This window comes from Carettochelys insculpta, chromosome 4 (genome assembly GCF_033958435.1).
Source record: "Carettochelys insculpta isolate YL-2023 chromosome 4, ASM3395843v1, whole genome shotgun sequence".
NCBI lineage: Eukaryota > Metazoa > Chordata > Testudines > Carettochelyidae > Carettochelys > Carettochelys insculpta.
The window spans coordinates 70,707,042-70,732,355 of NC_134140.1; the positions used below are offsets into that span (position 1 = coordinate 70,707,042).

The window sequence follows — 25,314 nt, forward strand, 5'->3', positions numbered from 1 at the left end:
ATTTTATCCTCAGCAAAGATGCTACGTTTACCAAGCGCAGTGTGCTCAATGTCAAAGAGACTACGACCAAGGGCGCCATCAACAGCAGCAGCAGCACAGAACTCCCAGGCGACATTCCCAAAAAAGCCGTACGCCCTCGGGGCAGGCCCAAAGACAACAAGTTTGACGGGTATGTGGGGGGCTGCACTATCAATACCAATCGCTCAATGCCACTCATCTCATGTTCCATCATCGCCTCAAACCATTCCACTCCCAATGGCAAAAGATCACCACAGACAGCTGGGTGCTAGAGCTTACAGCCACGGGTTACATGATCCCCTTCCAGTCACTTCCACCAACGAAGCCTCCCGCCAGGCCTCATCTCAGAGACGCTGCCCACGAGGCGAGGCTCAAGCAGGAAGTGGATCACCTTCTGTTCATGGGGCGGTGGAAAGAGTGCCGGAGCAATTCCAGGGGAAAGGTTTTTATTCATGCTACTTCCTAACAGAGAAGAAAACAGGAGGCTGGAGGCCCATCTTGGATCTACGGAGCCTCAACCGTTACTTGCACAAGCAACGTTTTTTGGATGATCACAGTTGCCTCTATACTCATGGCACTGGACGATGGACACTGGTTGCAGCCCTCAACTTACCAGATGCTTACTTTCATATAACAATCCACCCAGCACACAGACACTTCCTCCGCTCCACGGTCGGCAGGGAGCACTTCCAGTACAGGGTTCTTCCGTTCGGCCTTTCCCCGGCTCCCGGAGTTTTTACCAAAACCCTGGCAGTGGTATCAGCCTACCTGCACAGACGGGGTGTTTATTTCCCATATCTGGACGACTGCCTGCTGAAAGGGGCCTCGAAGGCAGAGGTCTTATGCACGATACGCGTCACAGCGGACACGTTTTCTTCGTTGGGCCTAGTTATCAATCTCGCAAAGTCAAAGACCGAACCCACACAACATATAAAGTTCATAGGTGCACGCATAAACTATCACAGCTAGCGTATACCTGTCTGACGCCCGCTTCCGTGCCATCAGTTCACTGGTGCAAGTCATGACATACAGCCCCACGGTGCCGGTCCTAACGTGCCTACAGCTGTTGGGCCACATGGTGGCAGCGACGTTTGTGGTATAGAATGCCAGGTTACACATGCGAAGCCTGCAGCATTGGCTGGCGAGTGTTTACAAACCGTCATCTCATACTGTCCACAGAGGAGTGTCGCCCACGACAGAGGTGCGCAGATCCCTAGCATGGTGGGAAAATCCCAAGAATCTGCTAGTGGGGGTGCCTTTTTCACCAACCACAAATTTCTATTTTTCTTATTACCGACGCCTCCCACATAGGGTGCGGAGCGCACATCGGCAACAAGGTAACGCAAGGGCTACGGTCCCCTGCGGAACAGACACTGCACACAACCATACTGGGGCTCAGAGCAGTGTTCAATGCCTGCAAACATTTTCAAGATTACCTGCATGGCAAAGTAGTCGGGATCAATACCGACAATACCGCCACTATGTTTTACATCAATCGACAAGGAGGAGCACGATCCCGTGGTCTATGTGCAGAAGCAGTCCGATTGTGGAACTGGTGCATCGCCAACAACAACATTGAAAGCCTCATACTTGCCAGGAGCTCACAACGTGAAAGCAGATCAGCTGAGCAGGCACTTTGCACTCACGCATGAATGGCAGATCCGCTCTGATCTGCTACGGCGCATTTTTCGTACATGGGGAGTTCCCCAGATCGATGTGTTTGCCACCCAGTACAACAAGAAGTGTCCCCAGTACTGCTCCAGGGCAGGAGTGGGGCGGGGGTCCCTGGGGGGACGCATTCATGATTTCATGGAGGGGCCCTCTACCTTACGCGTTTCCCCCCACAGTGCTTATCCACAAGGTTCTGCAGAAAGCCAGAAGGGACAGAGCTCGCATGATACTCATAGTCCCAATTTGGGATCGGCAGCAATGGTTTCCCTTGCTTCTGCACGTCGGACCGCCCACCGCTTCCTCTGCCGGTGGCGCCGGACTTACTCACGCAGGCTCAGGGGTCCACAGTGCACCCGCACCCTCAGGGTCTGCGTCTACAAGCATGGTTAATCCATGGCTCAGCTCCTTAGAGAGCATGTGTATGGAGGGAGTACAACAAGTCCTGGAATGTAGCTGAAGGACCTCCACCAGGAGGACTTACAAGCAGAAATGGACTCGATTTACAGCCTCGTGTTCCGCCAAGCAGTTAGCTCCCCTTGACGTTCCCATACCTGTAATATTAGAATACTTATTGGACCTCAAAAGAGGCGGGTCTTCTCTATCCTCACTAAAGGTCCACCTCGCTGCTATATCAGCCTTTCGGCAAACGGAGGAAGGGCCCCCTGTATTCGCCCATCCTATCGTCACAAGGTTCTTGAAGGGGTTGGTAAGCCTGTACCCCCCTCGGAAACCGCTTCCATCATCGTGGAGTCTTGACTTGGTGCTCAGCACGCTATCGGGTCCACCTTTCGAACCATTAGCCACAGTTCCCCTCCGTCTCCTTACGATGAAAACGACCTTCCTCCCTGCAATTACGTCAGCCCACAGGGTGAGCGAGCTCGCAGCAGTGATGGCAACGCCGCCCTGCACAGTATTCTCAAAGGAGGCGGTAGCCTTAAGGTTGCACCCAGCCTTTGTTCCAAAAGTTTCTTCGGAGTTCCATCTAACGAGCCAATAGTTTTACCCTCGCTTTACCCGAAGCCTCACAGCTCCATCAAGGAGGCACGCCTGCATCTCCTGGATGTGAGGAGGCCGTTGGCCTTCTACATAGACAGAGCTAAGTCCTTCCGGAAAACAGACAGGCTTCTAGTCTCTCTCGCTCCCAGGTCAAAAGGAGAAGGTCTCTCTTCACAGAGAATCTCAGAGCACATTGTGTCCTGTATAAAAATGTGCTACAAGCTTCAAAAGACCCCTTTGCTGGCCCCGCCTAGGACTCACTCCACCAGGGCGGTGGCGGCGTCAACAGCCTTCTTCAAGGGCATCGTGTTAAAAGACAACTGTAGGGCGGCGACCTGGTCATCCTACGACACCTTCGCCAAGCATTATGCCCTACATCGGGTATTCAAAGAGGATACCCGTCTGTCGACAGCAGTCCTCTCGGGGGCAAGCTGCACATAAACTGGATTACCCACCTCCTTACTTGGGTTACTGCTGGGTAGTCACCTATTGTGGAGCACCCACAGGGACCACTCGACGAAGAAAGAGAAGTTACTCACCTGTAGTAACGATGGTTCTTCGAGATGTGTCCCCGTGGGTGCTCCACCACCCGCCCATCCTCCCCGCTTCGGATCTCTGTCTAGTGTTTTTCAGGAGCATTCGAGGCGGTTGGTCAAGGAACTGGCAGGGACCGGATCGCGCATGCGGCCGGGGGCGCGCGGGGGAGCGGTGCGCGCCGGTGCATGCGCGATCCAGGAGAAACTGCTGGAAGAATTCCGATCTGCGGCGGCGGGCGAGCCCGACACCTACTGTGGAGCACCCACGGGGACACATCTTGAAGAACCATCGTTACTACAGGCGAGTAACTTCTCTTTTTATCATAATTACCAAAAAAAAGTAATATTCTTTTGAAGGTGGCAGAATTATCCAACAACACGCATCAGATGCAACTGTGGACTGATTTTCTCAACTCTAGTATGTGTCATATTTCACAATATGCAAATTCACCCAATTAATCCTTCCTCAGTAGGAGAGTCAATGCCGCATAGACATTGTTACCTTTTTTAAGAGTCTTATTTACCTAGTTTATAGGTATTCTAGAACAGGAAATCTATTTTCCACAGTATTTGATTGCTCTTTAGATGGAACTTTGCCCATCACGCAAAGATTCAATACCACTGACCCACTCAAAATGACTGATTTAGGGTTGTATGTCATAAAGCTTAAAGCAATATTCTCCACCAATATATGCAAGCAGGAAAAATAATTAGTTTTGAATACTAATTTTATTTTTAAAGTGTGGAAGAAATCTTATTTTCTCAATTATGGGAATAAAGTGGCTTACAACTGCTTATGTGCAATATGTGCTAAACAGTATCATGGACAATAGTCAAGCTTCAGTCAAACATTTTACATCACTACGCTGAAACTAGAGTTCTAGCTTCAACCATCATTTTCTTAATGATATAGAACTTAGGATTAAACATTTCTAGCACAGGAAGACATTTTGGAGGTTGATACTCAATTTTGTTAGTTTATACTACAAAAAACAACAACCCTTTCTTTTGAATTCTAGTTGATGATGATAAGCTGTTCCCATGGACAGACAGAGACCCCATTTAGGACTCATTGCAAGACACAAGAAAAGCTCTTAACAACAAAAACATGGTATCTCTTTTCAAACTGGTTATGTATTTCAGTAGGAACATTTACAAGTTCCAGCATATCTTAATTCCCCAAATATTATTTGCTTTGAAGAAAATTCTCTTCCATTTCATTCTCAGCGGTGCATATTGTTGTTTTTTCACTAGCTGACATTTTTGTCTTCTGACACAGAAAAATATTCTGATGCACTGCTACAGTCACTAGACATTGATGCTTGACTTAGCTCTTCTATATCAGAGTCTGAATTACTTAGTATTTCACCTTCTTTACCTACTGCCTGTGATGAGCTTTCTGAAAATGTTTCACACGTCACTGGAACAACACAAGCTGCATCCTGTAACTGCAGGGTCTCAAGTTCATTTTGCTTCCTAGAAATCTCTCCTAAATCTTGTTGAAACTGGTAAGTCACACCAACATTTGCCTGGTCTTCAACTTTCACATCTGTATGAGATTTAGTTGATGCAACACTAGGATCAATGGAAAATATATTGCTTCCTTTACTAGGCAGGACTTTTGGAAATAGGGAGTTGAGTACAGCTGGATCAAACAAAGAATTCTGTTGAACAAGAGCATCTTCCATTTCAGTTTTTACAGATGTGTCCAAAGAAAAAAAGGAATTGGTATACTGTGGATTTGTAAATTCAGGCATGGCCTCCACACACATTGGAGGTATAGATTTTTCTGCAACTGGATGTGCTTTGTCAATTGATTTGGCCCCTGTACATAGTGGAGGTGTATATTTTTCTACAATAGGATGTGCTTTGTCAAGTGACTCCATTTTCATTTTTTCCCTTTCATTATTAGAGAACAACAACATTGAGGTTACAGGTAAAGATTTGCATTCCGGAATACAGTTATTAGATGAGAAAAACAGGTTATTACAGGAGAGCGGCTGTGTTTTGGATACATCTTTTTTCCCAACGTCACCATTAGATGTTTTGCTGGTCATACCAGCAGTGGAATCTGAGGCACTGGCACGTTGCTGCCGTGGAACTACTGTAGATTTTAGGTCGTTACATTCTATGTCTTTGCTTACGGAAACAGTCTCATTTCCTGTTTGAAGTACTGAACTTTGTTCAGCTGGTTTCTCAGGTTGGCTGGAAGATGGTGAAATCTTCAATGAATTGCTGAATTTAGAGACTGTAAAACAATCTCTTTCTGATTTGCTGAAGGCAAATTCAAAAACTGGTTTTCCACTTTCTGCTGGACCTAGTTCAGGACTTACAGAGACAGCAGAAATGTTAGCATCAGTTAGAGAGTTAAGCGCTGCATAATTCCCATTTTGATTATCCATTTTATCTTGATTATCACATCTTCCCATAAAAAAATTGGGGAAAACCAAATTATTGAAGGAAAACATAGCTGCAGACTTATTTAAATTTGGTAAAGCTGAATCCATACCTGACATGGGGATAAAATGTGGAGCACAAAGGCCCTCTGCAGGAGTATCTAAAAGGGTTGAATTTGAAACAGTAACTTGTTTCATTGCTGATTCTAGTAAGCCAGGGGAAGTGTTGGCACTTGCTAGTGTTTTCACAGAAATGGGAGCCAGCGATGTTTGAGCCATTTTTTCTTCATTTTTTAATAACAGGCCACTGGAATTTTCTGACGGGGAGGTCACTTTGCTTACTTCTGGACATATTCTTCCATTAAATAACTCTAAGTCACTGTTTAATTCAGAGTGCACAGCTGGAAAGCTCAATCTGTAACTACTGGAATTGTTAAAACTAGTGTTACTGAAGCTTCCTTTTTGTAATTTTTGTGTTTTTATTCTCTGTGCATCTTTCACTTTGGGAGATGAGAAGAGAAGAGGGACTGCTGAAAACACACCCTTCAAAGAATCATCTATCACAAATGCAGGCTTTGTATTTGCAGGTGAAATCTGTGTCTTCAACTGATCGGATTTTCGATGAGCCATATAATAATTATAACGTATCTCCTACAATTATAAAAAACCACCACATTTAGTATAAGCAAAAGCAGTCACGGAAGTTGAAAGTTATTTAAAATATACAATGGCAATTTGTTAATCTATTGTGTTCTTATGTTCTCGGACTACTCTATTTACTCAATATTTTGCCAACGCTATTACAAGGCAACAAATAAATATGCCAGCTCTTTAGATTAATCTTTCTAAAACAAAAATCCATAGATACTTCAATGACACTAGTGTAAGGACAAACTACACACAAATAATATCTGTTAGAAGCATCAAGCAATACATTTAGCAATTATTAAATGTTGAAGATGCGACACACCTCTACAGTTCTTCTGTGAATACAAAAGCCTAAATCCAATTTAGTATTTTTTAATCCAGGGCCAATGAATTTTTAAATTGACATTTTTCTTAGTCACATAACAGTCACAACTCATTTCTGGCGGGGTGGCCAACCTGCAGCACTTTTAACAATGAAATAAGGCTCCTGCTCAGAGCCATGCACGGCAACTGATTATCGCCACTCTGCACACATGCCCCAGCATCTGGTGGGAGAAGCGCATGGTGGTGGCATAGTGCCTGTGAGTCCCAGGCATTGGGCTAGAGCGGGGTGGGGGGCAGAGGCAGCAGGGGGCGCCTGGCTCTGGTAGAGTGTAGAATTATATATTCATTTTTATACAGCTATGTGTGTAGATAGAATAGATAATATATCTACATTTAGATGATGAAAATATATAGTGTGGCTCTGTGCACACTATATATTTTGGCTATTTTGGCTCTTTGTCTTTATCTGGTTGCCACCCTGGATCTATGGTAACAACTCAAAAGAGGATTATTTTTATACCTGCAATAGACCAAAGCCTTCAACTCTCAACAGTATGGAACTGGAGAGGCAGTGGTTATAGAAAGCCAAAACAGCTTTCAAATGACTTACAGAAGACCTTTTCAAACCTTTTTCTGCTAGAGAAGGAAGATAGACATGATACAGTGCAGCTAAAGCCTGAGGCAGTAACTCAAATATTCCTTCACTGACTGCAGTCAAAAGAAACTGGATATGGAATACTAAGGGACATACATAACCCATCACTGGGCAAACTGACATATGACCTACTGGGACTGTTTACAAATTCACATGAGTTACCATGTTGAAGGCACACAGAAGCATAGGTCCAATATCAACACAGACTTTACTTCTCAGGAAGAGATGAGGCACGCATTCATTCTTAGCTTTGACCACAAATCCCTCTTCCACTGAAACTGGGTCTTATCCTATCTTTTCAAGTATGGACTGCTTGGACTTGAAATGTGGCCAAAAAAAAAAAATGTAAGCTTCTCAAATAAGTTTAAAAATTACCCACTTGTATTTTTAATGGTAAACAATCCACAAAAGCTAGTTCTTATAAAACCAACTAGGTTGTACTCTAAGTTCTATATTTAACCTAAGAATTTAAAAAAGTTAACGTGCAATAGGACTGAATTAAAGTAGTCACTGACTATCAAGCATAATGAAAAAAGGAAGCCCCTTGTACATTTCACGTGAAAGAAAACATTGTGATGATACAAAAAACAATATTTGGAAAAAAACCAAGTTTAATAGTAGCTGAATAATATTTACACCAAAATACATTCTTACCTCATGACTCATGTCCTGAAATGCTGATATTGACATCAAGCGAGTATAAATGTTACCATCATCAGTCAATGTTTCCTCATGTCCTACTAGAGGCTGAAAAAAGTTGCATCAGACATTGTTAATTTTGGATTGGACAAAGCTAAAACAGCATACTTAAATAATAAAAATTGTAGTAGGTCTTATAAACAGGAACATACATAAAACGTTTTGTGTATTTTTTTCTGAACATTCCATTGTTTTGCACAACTTTTATGCACAGTGTTTCCAATTAAACTTTCGTTTTCTCCAGAGGAAAGTTCTGTGAGAAAAGAGGAAGAAAAAGATAAAGCTGGTTAAAAAAATACAAATACCTAATGACCATTTAACATTCAGACTCAGATGTACACTTAAAACAACATTATGTAAGAGGGGCAATTAAAAGGAAAACCTTTCGTTTTTCAAACCAAGTACTGCTTCAACAAAATTTATTGTGATAGGATAACTGATTTATTTTCTATATATGTGCTGCAAAATTATGACCTGAGCAATGTTAAAAATTTAATGCATCTTTTTTCCTACCTTTAACAATACATGAATCAGTTGAAGTCAGCTGCAAGGCCAAGATTTCATTAACCACAGATTTTATATCCATTTGCTTTTGGATAGATTTTGGTGCCTTTTCATAGCTAGATGCTATGTGCATCAGATCAAGCTGAGTCTTCACTCTGAGGGATGGGGGGACGGGGGAAGTGAACAAAATGCCTTAGATAATTATTTGTTTCTCTGGGACAAAATAGGAAAACAAAAACAAATGCCACTTAACATTAAAAAAAGTCAGTAGATGGCAAAAACACATCTGAATAAATATAAAGTCAAATCTCTTACAATTTCTTTTCCTAGAAAAGGACCATTTGAGAATGTTTGCTGTTTTGACCACAGGACTTTAGCTCTGACAAGCAAAGAAGCTGTATTTCACGGCCTAAAATCCCCAGCTGGACAGACAGGAAAAGAAGTTTGAGAAAGGTTCTCTTTTCTTTTGGTAGTGTGAGGGAGAGGAAGGAAGGCTGGTGCGGACAAAGAGGAGTTGAACTGATCTCATTACTAAAGCACTTGTTTTGTTTGTCCTGAATGTAAAGGCCCTGGATCCAGCATAATGAATCTTAAAAAAGTCATAGGACATGAATCACTGCCAAGGCACATTACTGAAGTAACTATTCCAAGCACTTAATTGTGTCACACCACTAACCAGCGAAGAGGCAAATCATTTCACTGAGAAGTTTTAAAATATTAACAGGGGAATAGCAAAAAACTTTGTTTTATTGTTGAGAATTCTGCACAGATAACTAATCAATCAGAAACAATTTGATACACACACATGAAAACATAAAAGATATGGACAAATTACTGTTGCCAAAGATTCTTCAATAAGAAAAGAAAGTACTGGTTGAACCTCTCTAATCTGTAACATCTGGCAACATGCATAATCTGGCATGATTTTAGTTCGTCAGGTGACCACTTATGGGTGTGGCAAAGTTTCTCAAGGACTGCATCTACACAAGTTAAATTTGAATTTATTTATATCAATTTTCTAATTCTGGAATTTATGAGTTCGATTTTGACCATCCTCACTTCCATTGTGCTCCCCATAAAGTAAGTCATTGCTGCCACACCCAAATTGGGTAATCGACTGTTGCAGTCGTAGTGCATTGTGGGAAGCTATCCCACAGCTCCTTCATCCCCAAAGCTTTCTGGATATGCTCCATGGTCTTGATATCATCTTCCCCCACTGCATTTTCATCATTTCCCTCCCGATCCCTGAAAATATGCCCATCCCTGGAAATAATGCAGAGACCCACAAAATTAGAAGAAAGAATTTTTGGTCCCCGTCCCCCCACAACAAGACATTGCCAACATGGGCGCAGCAACTGTATTCTCAGCTGGCCATCCATTTGTCCCACTTCCTAACATGCGTGCATGTGATCCCTGAAATGAGTGCAGGGGCCCCAACTGTTTTTTCAAGTGAGAAGAAAGAGGACAGGGAAGTGTAGGAAAAAGAATTTTTGGTTTCCCCCTTCACTGTGTGTGTGTTTGGGAAGTCTTTGGCTTCCCTGTGCATTATAAGGCTTCCACGCAATGACTGTGTTCTCAACTGGCCATCCACTGAGTGTCCCACCTCCCATCATTGCATGCATGTGATCCCCTGAAAATAGTGCAGGGGCCCAGACTGTTTTTAAAGTGAGAAAGAAGAGGATAGATAAGAGCAGGCAAAAAGAATTTTTGGTTGCCCCCCACCGGCAGCAGCAAGCCCCGGCATGGGCTAAGAGGGGTGGTAGTGGGGAGCCAGTTGAAGTGGTCCTTCCCCACAGCAGCAGCCAAACCCCGAACTTCTCAGATGCCAGGGGAGACACTTCCGGCAGCAGCAGCAAGCCCTTCAGCTGCCAGGGGAGAACTTTTCCCTGGCACCAGCAAGCCAGCCCGGTATGCTCTAAGGGGGTGGTGGCAGGGGTGCATTCAGTGGAGGGAGGGCCAGTTGATGTGGTCCTTCCCCAGTGGCAGCAAGCCCCTTAGCTGCCAGGGGAGACTTCCCCACGGCAGCAGCAAAGCCCCCAGTATCTTAACTGGTGTTGGAGCCCTGAACGAACGACTGGCAGCACCCAATGGCAGGCACATCCTTTTATTGGGCTGGGGGCTACCCATGTGCTGTGGCTGAGGGCGGGAAAGACCCAGACTGTGTGGCACCTGTGGGGGAGGGAGGGGGTTTGCACACAACTGTAAACCACTGAGAAGTTTCTCAGTGTGTTATGCAAGCACGACCTCCACCATGGCATTGCTGACACATGGTACGGTGGGGCATGGGTTGTCCCCAGGCAATGTAGAAAAAAGAGTAGCAAGTGTACAGTCAGCACCACGAATTCCATGCAGGGGCTATTTCAATGGGTGGATGTAGTCACAGTACTAATAGCATAAATGGCTTCTATCTCTCATGCTCTCATATTAACATGAGCCCACAGCTAAAGGCTCACTGCTTGGAAATTCACTGTTCTCCAGTAACTTGAAAGCAGCAGCCAGAGCGGAGCACAGAGAAGCATAATGGGTTACATACAGGACACCGCTGGAGGCTAATAAATTTGCTTTTAAGACATGGTACTTCCACACTTGCCTTTAACTGAACTTCTGAATTTGAGCTTGACGCTGTGTGGTCTTTACAAGTGAAGACAGCTTGATTTTACCACATGACTAGCTGAATGAAATTCTAAATTTATCTCGTGGTGTTGATGCAGCCACCATCTCAAAGTTTGTTTACAGCCACCAGTCTTGGCTCCGAGTTTTTTGTGCTGTTATTTACCTCTAATGTATCCCTAAATGTCTTCTAAGACCCCAGTAAGCTGTGAAAGTATTGGTAATCCTGCTAGACAACACTGACCTCTCCTGGCTTGGCAGATTCTCTCAGTCTACACCAGTCATGTCCCGAGGGTGCCAGGCTAGACAGGTTCAATCTGTATTGTTAGTCCACTGTGTTTGAACCCAAATCACACTTGTCTTCACATATTATTCATAAAGGCCTCAGTTTTGAAAAGGAATTTTACTGTTCTGTTCTCACTAATAGCCTTTTTTTTAAATTGCCCAATAAACACTAGACAGTTGAAATGCAAAGCCATAAAAAAGCCAAATACGTTGCTGTGTATGTACCACAGCAAATGTTTACATCGGTGGCGGGGGGGAGGGAGAGGGAAGTACTGTACTTTACTACTACTAATAAAAAAAACCCACACAACACCCTTACGGCTGAGTAGCCAAATCTGCATATGCTCATTCTTGATTCCATTTCATTAAAGTAACCAAAAATATAGTTTTGGAAACACAATGCTTGTGAACTGGATTTCTTCCTTTGCTCAGTGAAGCTTACAAGAATAATATAAAGGTACAACATACTAAATTAGCTATAAAGAATGTACTGTTGGTAGATCCCCAAAGCATAATTCCTGAACCACCACCTTTGATACACCCCCCAAAAAGCAAGATTTTTTACAGCCCCTCAGCAGCATGACACCTGGTAAACTAAAGCACATATATACTTAAGCCAGAAAAAGGTTAATATATTTAAATGGGCTGCTTTCAGACTGGAAATGGTATATAGTGGTATCCTCCAGAGCTCAGTATGTGAACCAGAGCTCTTCAACATATTCCAATTACTCAAAACAGATAAGTCCAAAGGAGACCGAGAAGAGTTACACAAAAGGATCACAGCAAACTGCATGACTAGGCAACAAAAAAGCAGATGAAATTCAAAGTAATGCACTTTAGAAAGACAGTCCAATGACATACAGAATGGAGCTGAAATTAGCTGTTACTACTCAAGAAAGGAGCATCATGTTACTGTCTATTCCAGGAAAGTGTTCAACAGGATTCTCTATTGGAGAGAATGAGGACAGAAATTGACAGACAGCTCAGGGAAGAACAAGCCAGCTTCCGAGGTGAGACCTCGCACTGACCAAGCAGCAATCATAGAACAGCCACTTGAGTGGAACTCCCTGTATGTAACCTTTATACGCTGTGTCTGCACTACGAGATAAAATCAAATTTAAAGGAGGTAGCTCAACATTAAAACATCGCTGCCTTCACTGTAAATGTCATTAGCTCAATTTAGTCTGCCCCAATATCGATAGCAAAAAGTCAATATTAATGGACAGGTGTAGCATCAACTTTGAATTTAACATCTCAAATAAAGGGTAGTGTGGAAGTGCCATGTCCTTAATTCGAATTTATTAAGCCTCCACAGGTGTCCCATATGTATCCCACAGAGCTACACACTGCACCTCTCTCCCATTTCCCCACTACTAGTGGGGGCCAGCAAACTGACCAGGGCTGCTGCACCACCAGTTTCCCAGGCCCCACAGCTTTGTTGGAGCTGGGAAATTGTACAACACTGCTGTGTTCAGCTTTCCAGGTCCTGCAGCTTGGGAAAGCCAGGAAATTGACCAGGGCTGATGTGCTGTCAGTTTCCCAGGTCCTGCAGCTTAGTTGGAGCCGGGAAATTGACCAGAGCTGGTTCACTCTCAGTTTCCCAGGTCCCCCAAAATGCAGAGACCTTGGAAATTAACAGCACTGCTGAACCTGGCTCCTGGCTCAGAAAGCAGGGCTGAGGGAACTGAGGGATAGGTTCCCACAATGCACTGCTGCAACAGTCACTGTTTGGTGATTTCTGTGCAGAAGTAATATGCTGAATTTGTTCGGAGCCTGTGGGAAGTGAGGATACTCAAAAATTGAATTGAAAAATAATGGCATTATAAAAATCAATTTTAATAAATTTGAATTTATCTTGTTGTGTAGACAGAGGCATAGACTTTGAAAAAGCCTTTGAGAGTGTTGATAGAGACACTGTTTGGAAAATGCTGCAACACCACAGCAACCCATCCAAAATAATTAACCTGACTCATTCAACATAGGAACCTTTGACATGCCAAGCTGATCACAATGCTGTCTTAAAAGAATCCTTCAGCACACTCTTATGAGTGCAATAAGGATGCCTATTGTCACTTTTCTCATTCTTGATCACAGTGGACTGGATTGTGAGCAGGACAACAGATGGCCATCAACAGAGCATTCAGTCAACACTTTTCAAATGGCTAGAGGACATTGATTTTGCTGACAATGTTGTCCTCCTTTCACAGTAACATGAAAGCAGGGAAGAAAAGGTCGCAACACTAGACAAAACTGCCTCAGTGACTGGACTGATCATTAACAACAGAAAGACCAGGATAATGAGGATCACCCAGTCCAATACCCTCACCTCCTCCTCACTGGGAGGGTATGACCTGGATGATAGATGTGGAGCAGTTCACCTACTTGGAGTATTATGGGAGGGCGGGGGCGGGGGGGGGGGAAATGGAGGAAAAGACATGAATATCAATGCCAGGAGAGGGAAAGTAAGCTGCAGTCAAGATTCTTTATTCCATAGAATTCAGATATAATATCTGCAAAGATGAAATTGCAGATCTTCAATACAGATATTCATAAACAGACGCCTGAGGTACATCCTTCACATCAAATGGCAAGACTGTCACACATGAAGAGCTTTGGAACAGAGCAGGACAAGAACAACTTGATGTTCAAATCAACAGAACAAAGTGGGGGTGGCTAAGCCACATTCTCAGAAAATCACCATCCAGCTTAGTCCATCAAGCTCTCAAATGGAAACTGCAAGGAAAATCCTGAAGAGGAAGACCTCAGACAACAGGGAGAAGATCTACTGAGACTGAAGGACAACAACTGGAGTCAGCCAGAAATTCTGTCTGAAGACAGAGTGGAGAAGACGTGTAGTAACCTATGCTCCACTTGGAGTACAAGAGTTTAAGTCAGTGAGTCAGGTCACTCAAGAAAGGGATCTTGGAGAGTTATCAACAGAGGCTCCAACACATCCACACTATGTGCAGCAGCATTCAAAATTAAAAGCTAACAGAGTGCTTACAAAAAGTGATAGATAAGACTGTAAATACCATAATGTTGATTTATAAAGTCATGGTTCAGCCACAGCTTGAATACTGTGTGAAGTTCTGGTCACCCTATTTCAAAGGTACCAAAAAACCTGCAACAAATATGGATTATGGGTATGGAACAGGTTCCAGAGGAAGAGAGATTAAAAATACTATTTAGCTTGGAAGAAATACAACTGCGGGGCCGGGGGGGGAAGAATACAGTACGTGTCTATAAAATCATCAGTGCTGTAGAGAACGTGATCGAAGTGTTATTTACCTCTTCACATAACACAAGAACCAGCAGTTGCCCAATGAAATTAAACAGGCAGACAGTTTAAAATGAACCAAAGGAAGTACTTCATACAATGCAGTCAGTCTACAGAATTGGTTGCCATAGACTGTTGTGAAGGCAAAAAACTGAAACTAGATTCAAAACAGAATTAGTAAATTCATGGAGATTCAATGATTATGAGCTAGAATTGACAGGGATGCAACATCATGCTGCAGGTGTCTCTAAGCCTCTGACTGACAGATACTAGGACTGGAAGACACAGAAAGGATCACTTGATGGACTGTCCTGTTCTGTTCATATCCTCTGAAGCACCTAGCATTGGCCTGTCAAAATACAGAATACAGGGCTACTTGGGCCACTGGCCTGACACAATATGGCCCTTCTTCTTATTTTCTGAGACAACACAATATTAAAGCTTTTCAGGATAGCTTTTACTTCATGTTCCACAACAGAAATACAGTAATACATGTCTAAAGTAACTACTTTAAGCTCACTACTACAGCTATGGAATTAGACATTAATTTCAACAGCTCAAGAAGAATTTTAAAAGTTAGATGTTAGAAAATAATGTCAAATAAGATTAGAATGTCTATCATTATTCAAAGTCGTTCCGTGTATCTCTCCATATTAACTAATCCAATGCATTCCCTGGACACTTCTCCCAGCCTCCCTTTCCATCTATGAATATTAACCTAAGCTTACTTCATCTTATCTAATTTCCTTACTGAGCTATACACTAACAAATCACAGAAATTAGAACTCATTAAAATGTATGTACCTTTTATTCAAGCCACATGCCACCTGTAATCAAAACAAGACTGTATTAGAGTTAAGGATGCTATTTAAAAATCAAATAAAATTACTTAATTTCTGTCTGATGTTCTGGTAACCAGTTTAACCTGAAAAAAAAAAAAAAAACCTTTCAAATTCACTGAAAACATAAATCAGAGCTTTTAAAACTCACAGGAGTAAAAAAAAAAAAAAAAGCAATAATCACATAGAAAGGACCTATGTCCAGGAAAATTACTTACCATGTAATATTTTGTTATGAGGTCAAAGGGGATCTGTTTCCTAAAACTCAAATCCAAGAAACTGTGCATAAGGCACAATTCACATGACTGTCTGAGATCAGCGTATCTGAAATATTTCGAGAGGGTTTTCAAATCTTGGACTTTTGCTCCTTACTGAAAGACTAAGAGCTGTCTGCACTTGAAACACCACCATGAGAGGTAGCAGCTATGCTGATAAAATAATTTTTCCCACTGACACAGCACCATCTACATACGGACATAAAATCAGCCTAACTACAGTGGTGGAATTTTCATACCGAGTGACACAGGTAGGTTTATCTTATTTGCTAGCATAGTCCAGCCCTCAGTGACTTTTTCTACTTGACAAGCAATGCAGTAACCATATGGGGGAGATTTCTGGAGTGCACTATGGTTCACGTAGACCCTGCTGGCTCCCTATGGCACTTCAGCATAAAGGAGCTATAAAACAACCGTGCTAAAGCACACCAAAAGTATTTACAGAAAGCAATGCACATGTTGGGGCACTGGAACACACCCATAGAGTGCATTACTTCATCATGTAGATAAGTCCAGACAGAGTTCCTAAAACCATAACTGGTCACTGAAGCTGTGTCTACACTATAGAGAGTTCTGTCACCAGATATTTCCCCAACAGAACCTTTACCTACAGAGCACGTCCACATCTAATACAGGCTCCCCTTGTCAAAGCCCTCTATCAACAGAGAACGGCCAGACTGTCCAGCCCTCTGTTGGCAGAACAGCCAAGCTCAGCAAAAAGGGCTGGCCAGTGAACTGTAAGGCCTCTCTGTCAGAGGGCCCCTTGGAGCATCTATACTACATTTTTGTTAACAGCTTCTGTCAGAGGCACTATGCCTCATATGGTCCAGACAGAACTCTGCTGAGAAAACTGCTGCATTCTGCTGACAGATTCTTGACAGAACACATTTCTATTGTTGATGCTTCGCAGTTTTGTTGACAGAAGGCCTCTTCTGTCCAAGCAATTCTGTAGTGTAGACCCAGCTTAAGGGTAGGCATGGTGTTTTATAATGCAGCCATCAGCCTCACCACATTACTTTAGAATGCATGCTTCACAGGACTTGAACCACAACGAATTTTCCAATCAGTTCCTGACTGAACCGGAAATGAACAATCTCCAAAGACAGTAAGTCAATCGTCTAAATTTAAGTGATTTAAAAATCAGTGCCTCAAAACAGGCTGTGCAGTACAAAGGAGGGGAACAATAACCTACCCCATCAAAATAAGGTTGCCTTCTAAACTCTCAATAGAAGTAAGTGAGAATCCTGCCAGAATTACACCTTTATAGAAGCAGATTACCAGGTAACATCTAAACAGAATTTGCCTTGAGAGTAAGTAGCTCAAGGGATGTTCCAAAAAGCTGAGATGGAGTGCTCTATTCACACACAGTATTTTAACGTTCTGCTACCAAGAAGTAAAATAAAAAAGTTACCACCTCAAGGAAATGCTCAGGATCGCATTCATCTACAAGCTTTTCATAATCCTTCAGGAAACTCTCAATGGTTTTCTTGTGAGTTTCCTTCATTTTCTTCCAAATTTGATATTCCTTCTCTTTCTTACTTTTCTGCCTTTCAATGTCTTCTAGCAATTCTTTTTTTCTCCTTTCCAGAGTTTTGAAAATTTCTTCAAATGCCAACGTAACTGTCTCTGCTTCTTTGTTCAGGATCTAGAAACAAAGTATTTTGCATGAAGATCTGATAACAGTAGGTCTTTCCATTGTCATTAGAACTGCTGTAGGGAAAGTGAAAAAGTTAAAATTTGGCTTAAGGATTTTTTCTTGTTGGGGCTGTTAAGAAAAATATACAAATTATCAAATAAAAGAAGGCTGTGAGAATGAGTAATAAGATCAGCATGTGATGTGGCACAAGCTAATAAAACAAGAACATTAAACAAAAAAAAAAAAAACAAAACACAACCCAAAATGAAACTGTTGAAAAAAGCACAAACTTTCTCTTTGTTCTTTTGCTAAACTAGTCGGAGGGAAGGAGTAAGATGCAACAGCCTTGGAGGAAGAACACAGAGAACTTCTTTAAACTGGGCTTTTGCTGAAGCTTGCAAATAAGCAGTACAATCACCTGTTAGCTAAAAGGTAAAAAGGGGGAGACATGAACGTGAACATTCTTTATCAGACCTAATGCAATCATGCTGTGAAAAAAATCTAAAAGGTATGGTAGCATCTGATGGTACTCCACTTTTCTAATATTCATTAAAAAAATTCCTCATATTTGCTGGCCATTTCAACATAGGAAGCCTCTAGCAACAGATATAATTGTCGGAAGAGATTTCCCAGCAAGACCTCTGCTGACATATTGCGTCCACATACGAAAGCAGATTGAAACAGCAATCTGATCCGTCGACAGAGAGCAGCAAGGGTGCCTGGCCCTCTTGACAGAGCAGCTGACTGCTCTGCAAACAGGGCTGCTCAGTGAACCAGAAGCCATCTGTTGACAAAAGGGCCCTGGAGCCACTACATGGCTGTTTTGTTGACATAACACCTCTCTCAAAGGCGCTCTACCTGAATGGGGAGCAGTATAACGCTGCTGAGAGATGTGCCAGGGTTTTGTCAAACTGTCATGAAAGCACATTTTGGCTACGTCTACACGTGCCCCAAACTTCGAAATGGCCATGCAAATGGCCATTTCGAAGTTTACTAATGAAGCGCTGAAATGCATATTCAGCGCTTCATTAGCATGCGGGTGGCAGCCGCGCTTCGAAATTGACGCTCCTTGCCGCCGCACGGCGCGTCCAGACGGGGCTCCTTTTCGAAAGGATGCCGCCTACTTCGAAGTCCCCTTATTCCCATGAGCTCATTGGAATAAGGGGACTTCGAAGTAGGCGGCGTCCTTTCGAAAAGGAGCCCCGTCTGGATGCGCCGCGCGGCGGCAAGGAGCGTCAATTTCGAAGCGCGGCTGCCGCCCGCATGCTAATGAAGCGCTGAATATGCATTTCAGCGCTTCATTAGTAAACTTCGAAATGGCCATTTGCATGGCCATTTCGAAGTTTGGGGCACGTGTAGACACAGCCTTTGTGCGTAGATGCTCTGCAGTTTTCCAACAAAAGCCCAGTTTTGCTGGCAAAAGTGGCTTGTGTAGATGTGGCCGCTCTGAGCATTGTTAGCAGAATAGTCAAACATACTAACATCCATAGGAACCTTGCCTCTTAGGCTATGTCTACACTACAGGGTTCTCTCAAAAAGACCCAGGGAATGTCCAGATTCCCAAGGCATCCTGTCAATAGTAACTCGACGGAAGACAGCACTTTTGGGGAACACAAGACTGTCAACAGAAGGCATAACACTTCTGTTGACAGAAAGCCAATTCTGATATTGCAGGGGGGCCTCTCCGCCAGCAGACAGAGCTTCCCAGACACTGGGCAGCCCTATCTTCTGTGCTTCCAGTTGGCCAGTTTGTTGAGAGAGTGGCTGGGCAGTCTGGCCAATCCCTGTTGACAGAGTGCATCGCTCTTACGATCTGCTTGGTAATTTGGCTGTGAACTGTTGACAGAAGTTTTTTTGGAAGATATCGTCCAAAAAAACAAAAAACTCAACAAATCACTGTAATCTAGACTTAGCCTTAGTGATTTACACCGCTGTTGATAGCAACAGTGATAAATGTCAGGATTAAAAATAGTAGCACATACCTAGCTTCAATACTGGAAAGGAAAAGGCATTATAACAAATTGAAGGAACTCTGAGCACTAGGCTTAATTACAAGTTAACAGTACTGCATTTTAAAGCTCTGGAAGGTTTTCTCCTCCCCCCGCCCCAATCAGGGAATGTGAAATGGGACTCAAGTGTCACACAGTTAGAGGTGTCAAGCAAGGATATTTCAGAATAAATTGATAAATTAAACAGTATTAAAACCACCAAGATTAGATGGTATCCACCCAATGAGTTTCTTCAGAGCTACAAGAAATTGCAGAACTACTAAGTGTGCTGTCTAACTTATTTAAAACAGCCTCTGTACTGGGTGATTGGAGGATCACTAACGTGACACCAATTTTTAAGAGACTCTACAGAAGTAATCTGGCAATTACAGGCTGGTACACCTAACTTCAAAGTTCCAGAAAAACTGGCTGAAACAAAGAAAAGACACAGAATTATCAGACACATAGATGAATATGATTTGTTGAAGAAGAATCAATGCTGCTTTTGTATAACGAGATCATGTCCCACCAATCTATTACAATTCTCTGAGTGGGACAAACACATGGACAAGGGTAACCCAATGGGTATAGTGTATTTGGACTTTCAGAAAGCCTCCGACAAAGTCTTAAGTAATATAACTGATCATAGGATAAAAAGTGAAGGTCCTATCATGATTCAGTAACAGGATAAAAGATGGGAATCCAACCGTAAGACTAAATGGTTAGTTTTCAGAATGGAGAGAAATAAATAATGTCCCCCAGGAATATGTCCTGGGATCAGGATCGTTTGACATAGTCATAAATGATCTGGAAAAAGGAGTAAACAGCAACAAGGCAAAATTTACAGACAATATAATATTACTTATGACAATTAAATCCAAAGCAAGAGTGACACACAGATTTAACAAAAAGGGTGACAGGGCAACCAAAGGGTCAATGAAATCCAGTGTTAATAAATGCAATGTAATGAACATCAGAAAACATAATGCCAACCATAAATACAAATGCTGGGATCTAAATCAGCAGTTACCATTCAAAAAAGATCTTGGAGTCATCAAGGGTAAAATCTACTCAATGATCAGAGGCAGTATATTACATATGAATAAATAAAAACCCTAATAAAATCTCTCTCTTGCTTAAAGGTTCCTAACACTACCATAAATATCATAATGCCACTATATAAATCCATGATACACCCATAGCTTGAATATCACATGTAATTCTGATCACCCCATTTGAAAAATAGAGGTATAATAACTAAGGTACAACAAATGGGGGAAAAAAATTCTAAACATCTGGGACAGTTTCTATACGAGGAGAGATTAAAAACCCCAGGGCATTTTTCCACTTGGGAAATACACGATTAAGGGGCATATGACAGAGGCCTATAAAATCATGAACAGTTGGAGAAAGTGACTACCAAAGTGTTAATTATCCCTCTAGATAATGCAGACACCAGAGGTCAAAAAAAGAGAAAGTACTTATTAACACAATGCAGAGTCAGTCTGCAAGACTCCTTGCTAGGGGATGTTGTGAAGGACAAAACTATAACAGGATTTTAACTATAACAGGGATAAAAAAAATGAATTATGTAAGATCAAGGCGGGTAGGTCCCTCAGTAGCCAAGATGGTCAGGAATGCAATCCCATGCTGTGGGGGTTGCTAGTTGGGAGTGGATGAGAGGGGGATGGACAGCTTGACAACTGTCTCTTCTGTTCACTGGCAACTGTCAGAGATGGGCTAGATGGACCATTGGTCTGACCCAATATGGCCATTCTTATGATGCTGCTGCCCTGGATGAGACAATCTTGGGAGCTGCTTGTTCCAAGTCTTGAGAGGTATGTGTGTCAGTGTGCTGAGAACCGTTCCCCAGCGCAGAGGAAGGGGTCAAATCCTTCCCACCGGGAGAAAGGAGGCCCTGGGATGGGACTGGAGCCTGCCCTGGGGGGCAGCATTGTGGCATAAACCTTCCCTGTATTCAGCATGCTGCCGCATCTCCTGTCACACAGGGCTGGACCAGCAGCATAGGAGATGCAGGAGCAGCTTCTGCAGGGTTAGTTTTGTTTTATAAGTATCTTTCATTTTATTTCATGATATTCTGCATTTGCAAAAAAAATCCATGGTGCCACTACACATGTAATTTTGTCCAACTTACCTCAGTATCTTTTGGATGATTCAATAGTTCCTTCTCCAAGTTCTCATTTATTGTTCTCAGTTTCTTCAGGCTGCTAAAGAAGGTTAACTGCAGGAGAGAAGTTTTACAACCATTTAATCATATCCTGTCTACAAACTGTACAGGGTTTGGACTACAGAAAACTCTTGCATATCTGGCAGCCCCAGGTTGGACATTCCAATATTCTGGGTAATAGAGAGGTACATCCAACAAGGTATAACACTGAAGAAAAACAAGATTAGATATTAAGAAACAAACAAAACAGTATGCAGAGTACTTTATTTACCAACAACAGTAGTATTGTACAGTACAGTCTCAATATCTGCAAGGGTTCCTTGTTCAGAACCCTCGCAAATGTTGATTTTTCACAAATATTGGGGATACCTGGGGTCCAGGAGCAAAGCGGTGGCTGTAGGTGCTCCTGCCCAGGGCCCCAGGGGAAGCGGCCACTCATGAGTCGTGAGACCCTCCTGTACCCTGTTAACTTATCTGTTATGTATCTGCTGTATTTGTATTTACTTTCACTATACTGTACGGAAAACATAATTAAAGTTTACTCATGGTTAAATTGCCGGTTCCAAGTCCTGAGGGGTATGTGTGTTGGTGTGCTGGGAACCGTGCCTCAGGGCAGAGGAAGGGGTCAAATCCTTCCCACTGGGGGAAGGGAGGCCCTGGGATGATAGGACTGGAGTCTGCCCTGCGGGGCAGCACTGTAGAATAATCCTCCCTTGTATTTAGCATGCTGTGGCACAGAATGCTGGATACGAAAGAATTTACTGTAGTAAGACATTACTTATGCAAAAATACCTGCACGTTTTTGAAAGGGTATGCAAAGTGGGTGGGGGCATGGCATTTTGTAAGAGGGGCACAGGGGACTTGGCTTTCCCTCCAGCCCCTGTGGCTTCCGCTGCCTGCCCAGCCCTGTTACCTTCCTCACGGCCTCCAGCACTGCTGTTGCCAAGTGAGCATGGTGACCCATGGGAATGGCCAACCCTGCCACTGGGCCAATCAGAATGTTCAGAGGCCGTGAGCCAAGTGGTGGGAACAGTTGGTGAGCACCCAGCTCAGTAAGGCAACCATATTGGTCCCCGCAGCCCACGTCACACTGATACCCAGGACTCCCCCAGAGATGCCAGTGGGGAGCAAGTGCTGTTGCCTGCAGGGGTGTACAGCCACCTTCAGCCTGGTGCCACCGCTGCCCATCAACACAGTGCAGCCGGGGCTCGCCACCTCCCTACTTTACAGGAGCAGCAAATTCTGCGGCCAGCAGCGCAGCAAGGGAAACACCTATGAGGTGGTGATGCAGCTGAGCCCCTGGGGTCCTCTCTTTGAGACATCCCCCAAACACCACTCCCCTTTGGTGCACGCCCTGGAGTCCTCCAGCATCCCCTTCCTTAATGTCCCACCCACTTCCTGAGGTCTGCTCACAGGTCGGGGGAGGGAATGCTGGCTAACTGAAGGGCCAAAAAGTGAGGTCTGATGTAAACAGCTTGTTCACCCCTGTTTTAGGGCAAGGAAGAAACTGGCATTTTTCCCCTCTCTACAGGGGCATTCTTTACGCTTGTCTGCACTAGAAAGAGTTTGGTTTAACTATAATACATATTTCATAGGGCTGGAAGGGACCTTGAGAGGTCATCAAGGCTAGCCCCTGCACTCAGAGACTTTATTTTATTTTTTTGTTTTTAAATCTAACATGCCCTTTCAAGGACTGACCTGACAACTTTGGGTTTACAAAGACAACACTAACTACTGAGGTATCCCTCCCCTCATAATGCTAATGCTTAGCAGCTAGACTAGACTGTGCATTCCTCCTTTCCTGTACTGAAACACACTGCACCCCCCCTCTTCCAGTTTGGGTTCCCATAGTTTAAGCTGCAACAGCAGTACAGATCAGCCACAGTGGCATATGCTCTGCTATGTCCCACACACATCCCAGGTACCAGGAACATTCCACAAGGGTATGTAAACTGCAACATAAAGTGATACAATCCAGCTCCTACAGTAACAGGGAGGTAGCCGTATTAGTCTATACTCCAACAAAGGTAAGCAGCAGAAATGTAGCACTTTAAAGACTAACAAAATGATTTATTCACTGATGAGCTTTCATGGGACAGACCTGATGAAGTGGGTCTGTCCCACAAAAGCTCATCACCTAACAAATCATTTTGCTATTCTTTAAAGTGCTACATTTCTGCTGCTTTGTTTTATCCAACTCTTAGTTCAGATGGAACTTGAAGAAAGTGTTTGAATATCCACTACCTTAGCAAAAAATCCTTTGCAGATAAAGTACTGAGAGACGTGCCTTCTTCACACTAAGATATTCCAGGCTCTATTTCACCTTGGTTTTCCTAAAACCGCTATCCACATGCAAAATGTCAAGCCAAAGAGCAGATAAACAACCTGACAGCCTATAAGCAGCAAACCGGATGACCAGATTAGCAAAGGGCTGGTCTAGAGTTTCAACACCACATCTGTAGTGCAGTAGATACTTGCCATAATGATAGAACATTTTTAGCTCCTTCCATTCATTCTCTCAGGAGGCCATAGGGAGAGTGTTATCAAAACAGCATCTGTACTGGACTTGGGTCAAGCCCAACTACATCTTTTACGGTGTGAATTTTTCACAGCCCTGAGGAACAGCCTAAAATTATCAACTCCAGCTCCCAGCACCATTCCCCAGGCTGTTCAGTTAGAGAAGTAAGGCCACCTACAGCTTGTTAGGGCACTTCTGTAAGCGGGTCAGGGCGCTGCCATCTTAGCTGGGCAGAAACAAACAGGCACGACCAGGACTTGCTATTACAGAGTCCCGGCCCTGCAGCCTGTCCAAGAACACGCTAAGCCATTACAATACGCGGCCCAGTGCGGACGGGCAGGTTCCCCAGGATGCAGACAGGCCTGCAGCGAGGGGTGTGCCCGGGCTAAGGCTCAGGGGCGGCGCTCCTGGGCTCCCGTTCCCCCCGCCGCCAAGGGGCCCGGCCTGGCTCACCTTCTCCTCCTGGTACACGGTCTCGAGGAGGTTGACGGCGTGGAAGACGCCCTGGTGCTCCTCGGACACGCACTGCCCGCAGCCCGCCCGGCGGCACATCCGGCAGTACAGCTGCATCAGCCGCGCCGGGTGCTTCTCGCAGGCTGCCCCGTACGCCGGCAGGGGGCTGAGCACCGCCCCTGCCTCGCCGGGCCCAGGCCCGCCCTTGCCCCCGCCGGCCCGGTACAACTTCACCACCTCCGCCAGCGTGGTGTTGACGGGCAGCGCGGAGCAGCCGCCGCGGGGCAGCGAGCAGAGCTTCCTGCAGAGCGGGCAGGAGAAGCGGGCGGCGCGGGGCGGGCCGGGCTCCCCGGAGGCCAGGTAGTCCCGCACGCAGCCCTTACAGAAGTTGTGGGAGCACAGCGGCAGCGTGACCGGCTCCTCGAAGAGGCTGAGGCAGACAGCGCAGGTCAGGCTGGCCTCCATGGCGGCGCACCCCGGAGCCGGCTCCGTGGAGAGCCGCCTTCCCCACCGCCCCGCGCTTCCTGCCTTGCCGAGGGCGGCTGTGATTGGAGAAATGCGACAGATCGACAGCTGTAGCAGCTAGTCAAAGCAGAGAGCTGAGGAGAACACTGACAGACTCACAATCAACAGGGCGGGACTAAAGCGGACTGTCCTGAGCCGATTGGAGGGATGAGGCGGGGCGGAGCTGACGTCGGCTCTGGGTATGCAGCTGGGTACGTGGCGGGCGGAGCCAGGAGGTGGGGTTTGCTTGGATGCGTTGCGCGGTGGTTGGGGGAGAGGGACAGGGACACGGAC

General features: G+C 44.3%; 1 protein-coding gene across 1 annotated transcript; it reads right to left on the reverse strand.

Annotated features, from left to right (window-relative positions):
• Positions 1 to 61: 61 nt before the first annotated feature.
• LOC142012576 (uncharacterized) lies at positions 62 to 25,011 on the reverse strand. Its single transcript, XM_074993064.1, has 8 exons — positions 24,517 to 25,011; positions 21,513 to 21,599; positions 17,148 to 17,378; positions 15,424 to 15,446; positions 8,457 to 8,602; positions 8,096 to 8,196; positions 7,899 to 7,991; positions 62 to 6,268 (listed from the first exon to the last, which is right to left on the reverse strand). Exons 1-8 carry the CDS (start codon positions 24,979 to 24,981, stop codon positions 4,472 to 4,474), a joined length of 2,943 nt encoding a protein of 980 aa, XP_074849165.1. The 5' UTR covers positions 24,982 to 25,011; the 3' UTR covers positions 62 to 4,471.
• Positions 25,012 to 25,314: the final 303 nt, after the last annotated feature.

Excerpts from the sequence above, each read along its gene's own strand:
- LOC142012576 (XM_074993064.1), bottom strand. The coding sequence starts at position 24,981 with ATGGAGGCCAGCCTGACCTGCGCTGTCTGCCTCAGCCTCTTCGAGGAG. Across the intron at positions 21,600-24,516 it reads CCGTGTACCAGGAGGAGAAG|TTAACCTTCTTTAGCAGCCT; the intron begins GTGAGCCAGGCC and ends TCTCTCCTGCAG. Across the intron at positions 6,269-7,898 it reads TTCAGGACATGAGTCATGAG|GAGATACGTTATAATTATTA; the intron begins GTAAGAATGTAT and ends TTATAATTGTAG.